At 36.9% G+C, this 16,547-nt stretch overlaps 1 protein-coding gene across 5 annotated transcripts in view; it reads left to right on the top strand.

The window, feature by feature from the left end:
• The window catches only part of VPS13B (vacuolar protein sorting 13 homolog B), a 479,916-nt gene that overhangs the window by 409,245 nt on the left and 54,124 nt on the right, over nucleotides 1-16,547 (top strand). For all 5 annotated transcript variants that reach the window (XM_074577514.1, XM_074577516.1, XM_074577511.1 and 2 more), the window contains 3 exons: nucleotides 5,990-6,186; nucleotides 13,893-14,074; nucleotides 15,870-16,219. In XM_074577514.1, coding sequence (XP_074433615.1) covers nucleotides 5,990-6,186; nucleotides 13,893-14,074; nucleotides 15,870-16,219 — 729 coding nt within the window. The remainder of the gene's footprint in view (nucleotides 1-5,989; nucleotides 6,187-13,892; nucleotides 14,075-15,869; nucleotides 16,220-16,547) is intronic.

Here is a 16,547-nt window from a genome sequence, read left to right on the forward strand (position 1 = left end):
GAAGCTGGAGTTAAAATCTCAGCATGGGTTGGCGTCTGACACAAAGTGCTAGTTTGTATTGTATTCTGCTTCTGCTTCACTTAGGTGGCCCTGCTCGGAGAAGATAAAACACACACACGCTTCCTGTCTTCTGTGTGCATTTTCTTGTACAGTAGTTGTTTCTGGAACAAGCATAACTTCATTTCCAAAAGGAAGCGCCCACCATCTGAGGGACTGAGATTCAAGAAATGAACTTTTATTCTGTAGAAGCCTATTTTCTAGCAAAAACATGAATCAAAAGGAAGCGTCGCTGAAAGCAACATTAGCACATTCTTCTGTAACCCAGCTGTTAATACCTTTCTTTCTTTCTCATCTGAACAAGATGTATTTTGCAGCCTAAGAGATCTACATGTGGATAGTTAAAGGTCTATTTTTTGTATTGAGTTTAAAAATTATATGTTCCATTATTTAAGTAATACAACAATAATACTTTTATACACCCTTCATTCGGCAACCTCAAAGCAGAAAAAGGTGGCTGTAGCTTTTTCCTACAGACAGAAAAAGGTGTCTGTGAAAAAGATGAGATTCGCTAAGAAATTGAGATATTTTAATTATTTCTGCCCTAAATAGCAATGACGTCTGCGTCTGAGACCTGTCGGCATTATGACAATATGTACAGTGAACAATAGGTCTGATCATTTATGGTAACGTGACAGCTTGTGGAAGTGCATCGGTGGTGGCCCTCTGCTCAGCTGGAGAGCTCAGCTATAGAACGTACCTAGAGATAAGTGGTGTGCACTCAAGGCTTTTCAAGTCCAAATTAGAAAAGTAGTCTAAAGCGGGGAGGATAACATCAGGTCACAGGAACATCTAGAAGCATGTGATCATGAAAGCCTTTTAAAAGCACATATGGATCAACAGTCATTTCTCTCCCGTTGTTTCTTATTATTTCACATAACTTTAAGTGGGAATAAGGAGTATCCATGTGGTCAATAGGGTGCACAACACATGGGTGAAAATATTAATGTGTAACGCAGCGTTAACAGATTCTGTAGCATTTCTTGACCCCTAGTTTCTAAATGGGAATTAAATGATTCTGGTGCAGATAAGGTGGGACACAATATATGATGAATAAGAAAAAACATGATCTCTCACATTGTAGTACATTAGTGGGAATACTTCATGTTGGTTATTAATACTGTCTTGCTGATAGGTTAACAAGCCTGCAGGAAATGAATTGAAGGATGCAGCTTTTAAGGGGGGTTTCGAGTTTCTTTTTGTTTGCCGTTTTTCTTTTTTGGGGAAAAGTATTATGATAGAGGTTTCATCTCTGCTCAAATTGAGACAAGGTATTTGTAAGGAGTTGATAATATGTTCACAGAGGTGATTCTTATAATGTGTATCTTAGTGTAATATATGTGAAGATTTTTTCTTAAAATAGAGCGAAACAAGAGGTTCAGAGAACTTGAATCCGCACGTTCCTAATTCAAAAGATTTCTGCTCCAAGGCAACTATTTTGGCTGAGTTGTTTCTTTGTGTCCTGTACTTGCAGGGGGCAGGACTGGAACTGTCACTCAGAGGCAGCTGCTTTCTTTCCTATCAGAATTTGTTAATACACCATTGTCATTCTTCATCAGAACAGTGCCACACAATTTTCAGGTCTCCCGTGTCTATAGTCCATAGCAGTAAGGAGAAAAAGAAGGAAGCTTCAAATTAGCTGCTTTTGTTTTAAACTTATTTATCTTACTAACAGTTTTCGTTATAAGTACTTAGAGTTTAGGCTCTTTTCATTAAGCTTTTTCACTTCTGCTTCTGATCTGTGTTGTTAATACTGCTGAAAGAAAACGATTTGACTGCTGGTTTGCTCTCTATTGCCATAATCATCCTTCTAAATAGGTCTTTGTGCCACAGTACGTGGTTTTCTTGCAAAACAGAACTTGGAGATTCTTGGATGAATCTGAGCCCACAGTTAAATCATAGTTAAATCACTAAGTGACAAGGGCTGTATTGGTACTTTTTGCATTTTACAGGTGAATAAAATCAATGCAATTAAAACTTTCTTTGAGAGCTAGGAAAAAAGACAAAAAGCTATGGAGAAGTGTCTGTTGAAGAAACATGCTTGTTGTTAGCAAAGAAGTTTGTGGTTAGATATGCTTCATTACTGTTTAGTTTTATAGAGACAGCACTAGCGGTCACATTTTCTGAGAGGTAACAATTATCTGAATTACGGCTTAGGTTTTATTCAAATATTTTAAGGTAAAAGTACCATATTTAATTCTACATATGGGGAATTTTTTGTTGCAGCTAATTCACTTATTCCCACTGCCTATGACTCAATTCTGGCATTATAGCCCATTTCCAGGCTTTCACAACTATTATTTTTGGCAGCTAACATTGCCCAAAGCTACCATCTTTCCTTAAACTTATCCAGATCACGCATTAGTAATAAACCCCCTAGAACAAATAAAGCTAGATATGTAGGAATCAAAGATTCTAAGTCAACTAAGTCTTTTGCAAGCTTCAAACTAGAAAGCTTACAGTTTGGGCAGTCTCAAAGCATGAGCTGTATTTCGTATAGGCAATCACATAAAGTATGTCCTTGACTTTTTACTTCTAATGTGCCGGTGGCGTCTTGAAACATAGTGTCTCTTGCTCTGGTAGATTTCTTGACATATTAAAACACAGTTAGGAGAAAAATCCTGAGCAAAAATAAAGAGGAATAATCTTTAATGTGCTTACCAGCCTGCTTTAATTGTTAGGTGATATGTTCTTTCTGGCTACTCATACTGCTGAGTCCAGTGTACCTACTCTTTTTTGTTTGTTTGTTTCTTTGTTTTTAAACAATACATATGAAATCTGTTTTGGCTTTCTCTCAAGTTTCACTCTGCCCTTTTTTTCAGTCTTTATTTTCAGTCTCTCCATATTACTTTCTTCTAGCCTTAGTGATAGTCGTACGGTTTTTGTATTGTAGTGCCACTTAGGAAATTCTTTTATTGTGCTCTTTAACTTGTTCTTCCAGCTCATTAATCACAATGGAAATAGAATTCATCACCTTGCTCAGACTCTTAAAATGCCCACTACAAGCCATTCTGATCCAATTTTATAAGATTCTCATTAGGGAGACTTGCATATTAAAAAAAAGTTTTGTTGTGAGATGTAATCTAAAAGAAATATCTATAAATAGTAGGATAGCTTTACGAGACTTTTGGTGCTCATGTGTTACTCAGCAACATTGACAGGAAAAGATAATTTAGGTGTTGATAGGCAATAGGAAGCACAGGACGAAACCAAGAATTCAAACATATTGAGTCAGGTTCCTAAAAAATCTCAAGGTTTTTTAAGGACTGAGATTTAAAAATATGCAGAAATAAATACTGCTGTAGGTAGAAGTACATGTCCAACCATGAAAGTCTGCAACCTTTTTTCAGAAATGATACAGATCCTTTTGTAATTATATAATTCCAAGACTTTGTGCTGTAGGAAATATGTCAAATGTTGCAATATTTTTAATAAAATCAAATGTTTATGGAGACTGTGGAGGTTTAGAAAAGAAGTTCGTGAGCATGAATGACTCCACAATGTAGTATGAAAGATGGTGAATTGTGGAAGTTGCTGTTTATGTGTTCATCGTTAACATAGGGGATTTCCTTGAATATAGCCATAATTGAAGGGTAGGAACATTGCTGTGGTATTGTAATTTTGAGTGTTTGTCCACAGGCAGTAAAGGTTAAAATAATTCAGCACTGAGAAGGTTTGAAGAAATCTAAAACTCCATAGTGACACTAAGAGCAAAAAGAGTAAATATAGTGTGACTTTGAAATATGGCTACAAACACCATAATGTAATATTTTATATTGCTGCTGTTGTGCACAGCACCATTGGAGAGTAAACGACACAGAACAAAGAAAGATGTCTCCTGGGTCATCAAGCCCAGCTTGCTCCCACCGAGGCAATGCTTGTTACTATCTCCATTTTATTAGCAAATCAAGCTGTCCTTAACCACCCTACCTTTTTCTGTTCGGGTTTCTAGCCTTACACTTTATTCACAGAGCAACTCAGTTTTGACCCATAGTTTCCATAGTCCATTTCCTCTCTGTTTCTCTAACTGTTGCTCTCCTGAAGTGTCTGGGTAGAGCAATCATGTTCCTTTTGTTTTCCTTCTTTTGGTCCTCAACTCTGCACGATCCCAGTGTGAGTTAATACAGTTTTAACATGAACAATTGGAAATGTGTGCCATGCTCCAGATGAGGCCCCACTGGTGTCCTATACAAGTTGATTAATATTTGTCCCTCGCTTTTGGAAATATCTCACCTGATGTCTCTCAGGATGGCATTTACTTTTTCCAGGCATCATCATACCTCATCATAATTTTCCAGCTGACATTTACATACCTTCACCATTTCTAATTGAATTGTAGCTTATAAATAAATGTATTGCTATCTTTATGTATATGATGTGTGCATTTTGATGTTAAATCAATCAATTTTTCTCAGAATCTAGTCTTTGAAATTAAATCCGCACTCCTGTTCGATATTGCTATCCTACTCTGTGATATACGTTAGTGGCATCAGAGTTTTGCTGGAAGTTATCAGATACTTTTTTCGTTTTCTTTTTTTTTTTTTTCCCCCCTCCATCCTGACCTAAAAAAAATTTAGTGATTGTGGTTGCTTTTTTCAACCTTCAGGTATCATTGTGACTTGACAAATGTAGTAAAAATCCATGTTTCAGGTGGTTCCACATGTTAATTTTTCCAGAATTCTTTGGTGATTATTTACATTCCCTTCCCCTCCCAAGACCGAACTACTGAGCTCCCTGAATTTTCCTTCTTAACCTTCATTCCTGTGAATTAATCCGCCTGCTGTCACCTGCACGTGCATCGTAGTCCTTACCGAGTAAAAAGGAGGAGTACTTACGGAGCTTTTTCTAGCTGTCCCTAGATCTACTTGCATCTCTGCCACATTCTTACTTTTTTCCTGGTTATTTATATGTGTACGTCTATACACAGACACACAGGGATAAAAAAGGTAGTAGCACATACACACCTGGTTTTTTACTATTTGCTTTATGTCAACTTGACTTTTAGTATTTCTTGAGCATGTACAAGTACCATAACTGTGGATTTCTGTATTTTAATTCTAAAATTTTCATATCTTACTGAGTTTTCGTTTGTTTTAAATTCATATTCTCATTCACTTTCATGCTATTATCCAAAAAAAAATAAAAGGAGGCCTAAGACACACTCCTTTAAAATCTATGCTTTTATTAAAAATTTGTTTTCTGTTGTCTTTAGAAACATCTTTAATAACATTCTCTCCAATTCAGTGATGCATCCAGGAATAATCCAAGTGGGTTATTTACAGACTTAAAATTAGGATGTGATTAAACAAAAGCTATTATGTATTTATTGGGTTTGGGTTCTCAGAATCAGAGTTGCCTGAATTGATCCTGTGTTTACAAGTACTTCATGATTTGTACCAGGATTTTTAGTCATGTGTTGGCCCACCGCAAGACATTATGCTGCCCATAATCATTTTTACTTTGCATCTTTGATCATTTTACTATGACCATAAAATAATTAATAAAATGATATTTTGTTATGTAATAAAATTAAAAGAGCTAGTTCAAGCCAAAAAAAAATTTAATGATGATTAGCATGTCCTTGATACCATGGTGTGATGACATCTGGTGGATTTTTTGGCTGTTGGCTTTTGGCTATACAAATAACAATTAGTTGAATTGTCATTGTTATTCTTGGGTACTGTGGAACAAGTAGCTATTTCTGAACCTAGTAAGAGAAAGTTTGAAGTGTTATACTGCAATGACTTTCTAAAAACATTTTAACTTAAATCAAGACAGCACGCAACCTGAGTAACAGTTACAATTCTGATTTTCTGTATGACAGCTCACTTTTATTTAGCTTAGTTAGTTTTGCACTTTCGGCATGTACAGTATATCCCATTATATTTGCAATCAAGCATAAAGTAATTATGCCTTCTCCCTTTTATCACAGATTCCTTGCAGCTTGGAGTACTGGGATGAGCTTCAGAAATCATTTGTTGCATTCCGGGAATTCAGTCTCTCAGAAAGCAAAGTCTGTGAACTACAGCTGCCCAGTATCAACCTTGTGAAGGATCAGAAAGAGCTCATAGCCTCCGATCTGTGGAGGATAGTCCTGAACAGCAATCAGAATGTGGCTGATGACCAAAGGTAATTTTAAAGGAGGAGGGAAAAACAGAAATCTAACGCTACACTCTTGAGAGATCTTTTTCAAGAGATTTAGGAAATAAGTTACTGTTTTCATAAGCGGTAAGAGTCGCTGGTCTTAAATGAGCTTCACACTGTAGTTCACCTTCATGCAAGAGCATGGAGTGTGCACAAAAAGAGCTCTATCTTAGATTTACAGGGAGCCTGGCAGCATCATATTCATCAATTTTCTGAACGCAAGGATTACTGAAAAGTGAAGACAAACAGGCTGCATCCTGAAACCTCTTAGCTGCACAAGGCAGTAAAATTAGCTAATGAACAAAAGAAGACTGAGGTGCAATCCATCGTATAACATAGTGGTAAATATTCTTCTTCCGTGCGCCCCCCGTACATCGCCTTTATTCTGTCCTGGGTGCAAGTCAATGACTAAAAGAAGCCAAGTGAAGTGTCTATTTTAAATATATTAAACAAAACTTTAGCACTTCAAGAGCATTACTTTATTATTCACACAGCTTGCTTACTATGCTAACAGTAAAAAAATTTAATCGGCATTTTCAAACACTGGGGATACATTTTTCATTATGTTTACAGCTGGAAACAATGTGCAATGACAGATATCCACTCTATTTGTACTCATTCGGTTTTGGTTAATATGTAGAGTCAAAAGAAATGAGCACAAGTTCTCTCCACAAACAGCAGTGGAGCTGCTTTCAAAGACCTTCTTAACATTTTATAGTTAGGGCTGAAAACCCAGAATGACTCTGTTGGATCAATGGTATTTTCTGATTGTTGCTGCCTTTGTATGAACAAATGCTTGAACGAGTCTGTGGCATCCACATATATGTTACGTGAAGCTACAGAATTCAGAGAAATCAGGAAATACGAACATGGCTAACAAAATCAATGAAGAAAATTAAACATCTGGTTTCCATTAATAGTATCAGGTTGGAAATGATTTCTTGATGTTAATTGTGAAAGAATGCATTTTCATCATTGAGAAGTTAAGTGTTTTAGACAAGGTTAATTCCTCTGAATGTGGGACCTTGGCAAAATTGCCTTCCTGGTCAGCTTAACACCACAGAAATGTGAACTCGGTGGGAACTGAAAATGAAGCAGTGAAATTTAGTAGATTTTTTTCATCAAGGCATTTGGCACTGTAACCATGTTTATTGTTTTCTGCTCAAATAGGGCTCATCACTATATGCAGTGTTTCATTCAGGGAGCCCCGGTAAGCTAATGAGTAGTAATCAATCAGAAGGAGGCTGGGGTTAAAATGAAATACAAATACTGAAAAAAGAATATAAAACCAGTTTGGACTGTGATTAACATCAGAAACATTTTAAAGCATGACATGTATTCACCTGCCTAGAAGGTCTAAACTCATGAGTTTTCACCTGGGAGGCTGCAGGCCTGCTCCACAATAGTGACCATCCTCAGTGGTATCAGTGTGCCAAGTTATAAAGGGATAGAAATATCCTAATGGCCTTGAGGTACCAGAAGATTCCAAGAAAGACAATTGCTCTGTCAATAGCAATGGTATTAGAAGCACTACGTCCTCCAGATTGTGTGTGTACGCCTACAGCTAAACCAGAAACTACAACCGAAAGAACAGGAATTAAACCAAAGCGTTAGTAGTTCACGGAATAGGGATAGCAGGAAAGGAAAGAAGGCAGCAAAAAATATGCACCACACTACTGAAGTATTTTGAAGGTTAATAAACAGAAGAGAAAGAGGGAAGTCGAGGGGAGGTGTTATGAACTGCCAGCTCCTTAGGCACATGCATGGAGACTGCAGTCACTAGTCCTGGTACTTTTGGTGGCCTAAGGAATTTATAATAGTTTTAAGAGGTGTAGTTTACACCGACGTGAACAGTAGGCTGGAAAGTTAAAGATTCATGTACGTCAGGGTGAACTCCAGCCAGAAGCCTGAGGGATACATGAGGAAAACCTCTGATTTCAATCAGAGAAGGGAAAAGATTATATTCACAGCCACAGTTTCAGATAGAAATTCAAACTGATCTCTCTTTACACTGGCTTCAAACAAGGCTGTACTGCAATCTTTCTTAAGGATGACTGCAGGAAGGACTGGTGTGGAAGAAGTAGTCCTGACCATCCTGGGGTGATCCTTCACAGGGAAATTTAATGGGTGGGAAAAAGAGCAGCTGTTCCTCAGAGATGAGGCTTTGACCTCAACATCAGGTGTTTGAGGCACGCGGTCGTCTTCTTTGAGACAGGGCAAATCATGCCAGTCACATGTTACTCTCCTGGAGGTTTTGAGACAGTTCACCAGTACTGAAATACATATAGTTACAGCTGCAGAACAATTCAGAGGTAACAGTTAAGCCCTAAAGGATCATGTTCTGTTAAAGGGAAGTCTGGTTTAGGAGATGGTGACAGATATGGTGAACCTGCAGAGAAAGCCAACCTTTCTAGATCCCTAGTAGGATAGGAAGTCCATATTGGCAGTAACTTTGCTGAAACTGGCTTTATCTTCATCAAACAAACATATTGCTAGTAGTATGGGTATTTTCTTGTGACCGAGCACCCTAAAATATATTCTGGATTCCACTTGACCAAAAAATCCCGAACTATTTTGGGTTTTGAGAGAGAGACTGCCTTGCCGTGGTAAATTTCAATGTTAGGCTTGTTCCTAAAGCAAGTGTTTACCATGGGATTTTAGACTTGTGAGAAGAGCCAGAAGGAGCTGTGCTTAAAGCTGGTGCCAAGTGTTAGACCAGGGAACTTCAAGGTTGAGGGTATCTGCGAACGAGAGCAAGAAGTGAAGACAGTATAAAAGTTGAATCTTGGTTTTCCTGGAGACTCGTGGTGATTTGACATTATAGCATTGACATGCTGTAACTGTATGACTGATTAGCAAATTTAATTCACTATTAATTGTAAAGTATAAAACCGCTTAGTCTTGTTGAAGTTTATTTTCTTAGTTTGATCTTGTATTTTGGGTCAGACTCTAACAGCTGCCATTTGCATGCAGCTGCTGCTCAATGATAATATTTTTTCCTTCAAATTCTGCGGGGGGAGAGGGGGGTTGTGGTAACCTCTATGATATGCTAATCATTAACACCAGAGAGCTGATCCCGTAAGTACTTTATTACTGATTCCTAATACTAGTTTTAAAGTATAAAACTTAGGTGGCTCATGTGACATGAAAACAAAAATGTTTGTGAGATGATGTGTGATGTGTTGAGCAGTGGCCGGCAGGCTGAAGCGTATCAACAGATAATGAATATGGGAATATGCAAAGATGTCATGATCCAAATCCCGTGATATGCAAGCTCTTTCTGACATTGATCAGGAAATATTTAGAAATGTAAACATCAAGGGGCTGTCTGGTTAAGGACATAGTATATATGTGTATGTTGTTTGTTTTTAAGAATTTTGTGGACCATTCATTATTCAATGAATGAATAAGGTTTGAATGAACATTTATGAATGTTTATTCAATGAATGAACAAATCTGAAGTCCTAAGTGAAATGCTTTAGGATCCCCTTCAGTGTTATGGAACAAATCATATATGGCAAAAATGACTGTTTACAGAAAACCTTAAAATGGGGGATTAAAAGGAAATTATCCTAGAACAAGTTATTTTTATAGGTTGCATTTTCATGTTGCAGGACTAGCAAATTATAATCAAAATTACTTTTCTTTAAAGCTCTGTTTGGGTGGTAAGACACTAACCCCCCTCCCTGGTCTGCTTGGGAGGGTTCATCATTCTCTGTTTAAATGGGTTACGTTACAAGATGTTTTATATATTTGTGCATCTCCTGTGTAATGTAAACAGTATTTTTATAATTACTGACATACTAATGCGAAATAGTAATTGAAAATGCCTTAAGATACAAACCATGAAACAAGTACAAAAACTTTTAAATAAGCCTTAAATTGCTACTTTTTAAAAATTAAAGCGAGGAATCATGATCATGTTTCTTGCTAATTGTTTTAGCTTTTATTCAAAGTAGATGATGTACTGGATTTTGACCTCTAACAATTTGGGTTCAGACCAGCATTTGAGTCATAAATTAAATGAGTTAAGTGGTCTCTTTCTTCTTCCCAGTGGATATTTTCCCATGTTGCAGTTTCATCACAAATGGCAGTTTTGGTTTAAATATTCCACTCTTAAAATAACAAGAATAATGCAGGTCACTGTTAAGTCATTGTTCCCAGTTGCCGTGTATTTAACTTGAACTGCTTTGCATGATGTGAAACTATCACGCTTTATAATATATAATGACTTAGAACGTAGGTATTTTCCATTTTAAAAATTCTCATATTTCACAGAGTTTAAAAAGAAAAAAAAAGAAAAAAAGAAATTTCTGGTATTAAAGTCGGGTCAGTTTTATTTAGAATTTCCTCTGGTTTTGCTACACCCATCCCTCAGCATGTTGTGCCAAACACAAAGCAGTAGAAGCTAGTGATTCCTTTTCTCCCTGGCTGAAGAGTTTTGGAGAGTCCACACTGCATTGTGTAGCTCCAAAGCAGCCAAGAGAATGTGGGATTTTTTGATATTGTATTCATTTGATGCACAAGTTTTGATTTCATAATCATATCTACCTCTACGATATTACTGCTTCTACTATTGTTCACCAAGACTTAATAGAAAGTTTCCTGGGTTTCCAGCTAACACTGCGTTGTGTTCTGTTTGTGCACAGCATGTGATGAAGGACCGTGTCTTTTATTTCTGTGCTCTATGCAAGGTAAAAGGAGAAAGTAGCAGTGCTAAAGGTCTGACGGAAGTCTGCCTAGGCAAAAAGTTTTAGTGGGATTTAATTTAAAATCGGAGGGTCATGGTAGTGATTGTAAGGACTACAAGTCCCCCTTTAAAAACTGTTCACTCGATATTATGATCTCTTATTACAGTTCTTTTTTAAGATAATACTATAGTAATTTGGATGCTGCTCTTAGTATATTTTGTACTGTAACTGATTTATACTGTTACTGTATTTGTATTTTCATAACAACATGGGGGCTATAATTCTGGATAGGGTTTCTAGTTGAGAAAAATCAAATGGATCCCTTCACAGATAAAACAACACTTGAACAAAGTCTGATCAGACAGTAAAACAGTGATGAAAGAATCCGTGTTGCATTTCTTTTCAGATTATTTCTAGAAGGTGATCTTCTCTCTGTAGAGTGACTTTCCCTTCTAAAACGTGGTTTAGCCCACACTGTCCTGCTCCTTTCAGTCCTCCCCTGCCAGCCCTTGTCCCTCCCTGCCATGGGAGAGGTTGCAAGGCCAGTTCTGTCCCAGGGAGCAACATTGTCCCACCCTCATTTGCCATTTCTCTCTGGTTAGTATTTTAAGCATGTGGTTGGACTCTGAAGTTTGCTAGGGAATCCTTTCAGCCTTTTTGGTTTCTAAGGTGACTCTCCATGAGGAAACAAAAGGTAGTTTTCAGTCTTTTTGTTCCCAACATCTTGAGTTCCAGAATATTACCTCCACTTGATCTGCTGCTTGTGGGGCAGAAATATCAGAGCAAAGTACGGCTAAATGCTTTATTTCCCTGATGTGAAGCCCCTGCCGCGTTTCCTCCTGCATCAAGCATGTCACGTTGCCCCGTAACCATTGTGGTTAGGAATGAGAAATGACTAAGGTCCCATCACACTAAATGCTCAATAAATAAAAAGCAGATATATAAAATTTGACTAAATAATAACTTGGAGGGGGTATTTTGTTTTTTTTATTTTATGAAAACATCTATCTCAAACAAAACATATCTAAGGAAATGAAAATGCTGAGTCACTGATAGGTGACTCAAGGAATAGGTTTCTGAGGAAAATAAATTTATAATTTCCAAATAAACCTCAAATTTCAGAAATAAATGTCCTTTCTTTTTACTGCAGTTAGTGTTATGGTTGTTTGTACAAACTAAGTCTTAATTCAGAATATCAAAGTGTAATTATTTTTTTTTAAAGTTTCTCATAGTTTGGTTAATATTTATTTACACCCCTCTACCCTTTTTCTATTTTAATTCCATATGTCCGTGAAATTCTGTTTCTAATCAAAATGCGATAAGAAAAAAAAAAAATCTTAAAATATTGACAGTTATTCTGAGAGAAGTAATCAGTTTCACAAATTCAGAAGTATTTAGTGGTCTAAATCAGCATATGAATTTTGGTGGCTTTTGGATTTACTTCCATGCTTTGTTCCAACAGTCTAAGGAATATCCGTGGCAGAACAAAGAAAAGCCACCCATTTCTCTGACTCTAGTCTACTCCCATAGATGTTCTATCCTGTGAATACAAATTTTATTTCCAAAGTTCTCAAAAGACCTACAAGACCATTTTTGAAATGTAAACAGGCAATTTGAAGAGGCAAATCACAGGAAAGCAGCTAAAAATCTGATTTAAGTGATCTGTCTTTCATGCTTCACTGACCTAATCCATTCTTGATATCCTGTCTTGACTCTTTGATAATTAGCTAATTTTAGTGGGATTTTACTGCTACACAAGTATTTTGATTTATGTCCACAAATCTAAAGTTGGATTTAAGCTCCATAAATAAATACCATACTAGCTAGTTGCTGTAACACAAAATAATACTGATAAATTTACCTATCCATGGAATTCTACACATTTGCAGCTGAAAATTTAGAGTACCTACTATATTTGTGCATAATTTTTCAGTAACACACATGGAGCGATGAAAAACTTGATTCTAAAGGCATGAGACATGTTGCTTTGAAAGCCAATATTTGAATTTAAACTTGTGTTTGAATTTAAAATATCTTTAAAATGTCAATGAAAATCTATTCACAGTGCTTTATAAAAGCTAATTACTTTCTGACAAAAACAGTAAGTTGGCATTAGTTAATCCTTCGTTAAATTTTATTTTAAAAATAAAAGCAGTATTGGACTGAGGACGTGGACTTAGTTTTCTTGAATCAAATCTATGTTTTTAAACTAGAACTCTTCAGTGCCAAACTGCAAAGGGAGTGAGAATAAGGAACATAAAGGGTAGATTTGGATTAAATTAGAAAGTTTATTTGTACTAAAGTGGTGTCTTAGCAACCTATAGAATTGTGATGTAGTGTTAGTTTCTCTCAAGAGACTGAAAGATAATGCTTGGAAATTCATGGCATCAGGAGTATGGCTAGCAAAAAAACAATATCAGTGGGGTGGCATCTTAAATGTACAGTTAAAATGTTGTAATAGGTGCTAGTAAAAGGCTCCAGGCTGAGCTTGTAACACTTGGAGATTCTTATGAAATGATGGCTGTAGAATGCGAAGGACGAAGGAAAGAAAGCTTAAATGGACAGGGTTTGTGCGTAGTAGTTTGATGGTTGTGTGTTGGTTTCCGTAAAAATAAAATGAAAAAAAATCATTATCTTGACCAGATAAACTTTCAACTCATTCTTATCATTTTAATAATGGTAATGTACTCTGTTTAGCTATTTCAACAATTAAAGATACCTGATATATTTAGGTTTTATTTCTGTAAATGTGGTTTGCATCTGTGGTTCAGGTGTTTCAGTTTGTAAATTGAAAGCGCAGTGCGGTAAAAGCGTTGTTGGATTGCAATCTTGTCTGGTATGTTCTGCTTGGAAAAAGTACATACGCTAACATTAACAGTTAAAAGAAAACAATGGCATTGACCGTGCCAGAAAACCAACGTGGCACATGGTCATGTCTTACTATTAAGGGATAAAATCCTGGAACTGATGAACTACCGCTTTGTTATCTACCTTCTGCAGCTCGGAAAGTGAATCTGGCTCACAAAGTGCGTGCGATCAGCTTGTAACGCCCACCGCATTAGCAGCCTGTACCAGGGTTGACTCCTGTTTTACTCCTTGGTTTGTGCCATCGCTAAGTGTGTTGATCCAAGTTACTTATTTGGAAGTCCACCTCTGCCATCATCTCGATCAACTAGGCACAGGTATGTACTCCTTTATGTAGAATAATGAAAGCATGTATAGTTCATACATGCTGATTAATTGCTGGTTTGGCTGTCTGTAGTCCCCATTTCCTTATTCAACCAGGCATTCTTGAAATAAATTATCACCAACAGCCACTGGTGGTACAGACTTCAGGGTAAAACTGATGACTTCTGTGTGTTGAGAAAGTACATACGGTAGGCAGTGGGGCTGGCTGATCCCCCCCTTCCTCCCTCCGGAATGGGTAACTGTAGAAGCCATCCGGTTTTCGGAGTCTGATTAGTGACAGCAGGTGCCACTTCAGTTTTGAGCCATCTTAGTGAATGAATTTGATCTTTTAAATTTTCCAGCATATTAACAGTACTATTAAAATATTTGGAGATTTTGCAACCCCCTTAGTAAGAATTCCTTGGAAGAGCTCTGAGAACTGCAGATTTAACTGCTATTTCAATTATGATCACTTTTGGAGCTACATCTGTTTTTGTTCAGTGCTCTCTGTCATTGCATTAATGGCAAATACATTCCAAGAGATCTTTAGATTATTGTCTGATTTTCAAATGCCAGGAATGCTTTCCATGGAAGATGAGCAAATATCTTAGATAATTTTGACAGGGACAGCTCTTTTTGTGAGTAGTTTTTATGTTTCTGCAAGTATTATAATATATTTATTATCAAATCATACTAAGACTGACACTCAACATCTAGTAAATTTCTTGTCTATCGGCTACCTCTATCAGTACACAATCTTCCTCACTATTACACTCCAATTCCAGATGCTCGATCTTTAAAATTACACATACTGGAAAAAGCAAAAATGGGATTAAAATCAAACCCAGCTGTTTCATTTTTCAACAGCGACTGAGTTTATGCTGATGCTGCTGTTGCTCTTTTTACAGCACCTAAAGGCCTTAAGTTTTGGGGCTCCATTGTGCGATGTTGTACGCGAAGGAAGCACAAAACTTATTGTATCCATTATGCTTTTGTAGCGTAATAGGGCTTGATCCTGGAAAGTGATGAGTGTTTTGGTTCCAAAGCTGTAGAGCACTTGAGCATATGCTAATTTTAAGCATGTGAGTAGTTCCAGCAACATAAATAATAACATCAATGGAAATACTCGCATGCTTAATGTTACACAAGTGGTGTACGTGCCTTGCAGTGTCTGCTGCCACAGTGCTCAGCGCTTTGCAGGGCTGAGACTTCAGCGAACGCGATAAAATCTTTTTTGTGATCTATTTCTCATGCTTTAGTCTCATGATACTGTTTTGTTTAATTTCTAGTATTATGGGGCAATATGCCGCATCTCAGTGGGTTTGTGGTCTTGAACCCTCTGTAACTGCAGCAAAGACAATTTTCATTGTGGAGCCTGTTAGCCTGCACAGTCACATGTCAGCAAATATTATATTGCTAATTTTTATTGTATTTGTAATGTGCTATGCCTGGAATATCATATACTTATACTGTAGCAAAAATTCTCACAGAAATATGGTTTCTGCTCCAAATAGGTGGCAACCTGAAGTATTGTGCAGTGTGTAGGCAGAGCAGTTTGGCCGGCTGGTCTATTTACCGTGAAAAGATTTTGGTTTGCAGATACTTCTTGTTTGCAGCTGCTACTAATTACAGTTCTATTTTACATCTAATAAACAGTGTGAACAGGATTAATTTCAGATTTCAGAAATGTCAGCTCTTTTATGAATTTTACTTGTTTTCATCATATGTACAAGCAGTTAAAACACAATTTACAAAAACATACAGAATGTGGCAATGGTGATGTTCTAGTCTTGTTCTTTTACTTTTCAGCACCACCAAAATTTCTTCAACCATTTTTATCTGATAAGAACATGCCATCTGAACTAGAATACATGATAATTTCCTTTGATGAGCCTCATGTATATCTTCGTCAATGGAACGATGAGTCAATGTTCCAGGAGATCCAGTTCTCAACTCAAGCCGACTGTAAACTGTTGGAGTGCCGAAACGTGACTATGCAGAGTGTTGTGAGACCTTTCAAAGTCTGGGGACAGATTGCTATTTCCAGCAGCACAGTAGGAAGGCTATTGGACTGCACGATAATGGTGGATCCCATTTTCATCAACTTTGGCCAATATGCCCTTCATTCTCTAAATACAGCAATTCAAGCTTGGCAGCAGGTATGCAAATACAATACGGAGAAAAAAATGTAGCTATTGTGATTCATTTAATAGCAAATTAGAATACCAACTGCATTCATTACAAATATTCCAAGATACAAAAGCTAATTTACACTAAAAGTGTATTTACTAATGAACATTAATTCCATGATAGCAATGAAAATTAGGAGAGAATGAATGCTATATGTAAAGGTAACTATAGTCAGAACTGCTTGAGTTTCAGTGAAACTACATGGATTTATATTAGAATAATCGGAATCTTGGTCTTGAAATGCGTGATGTTCCGTTAATATATGAAAAGGTGAGTGATGCATGATATGTAAGTACA

Source organism: Larus michahellis, chromosome 2, assembly GCF_964199755.1.
Source record: "Larus michahellis chromosome 2, bLarMic1.1, whole genome shotgun sequence".
NCBI classification, from domain to species: Eukaryota; Metazoa; Chordata; class Aves; order Charadriiformes; family Laridae; genus Larus; species Larus michahellis.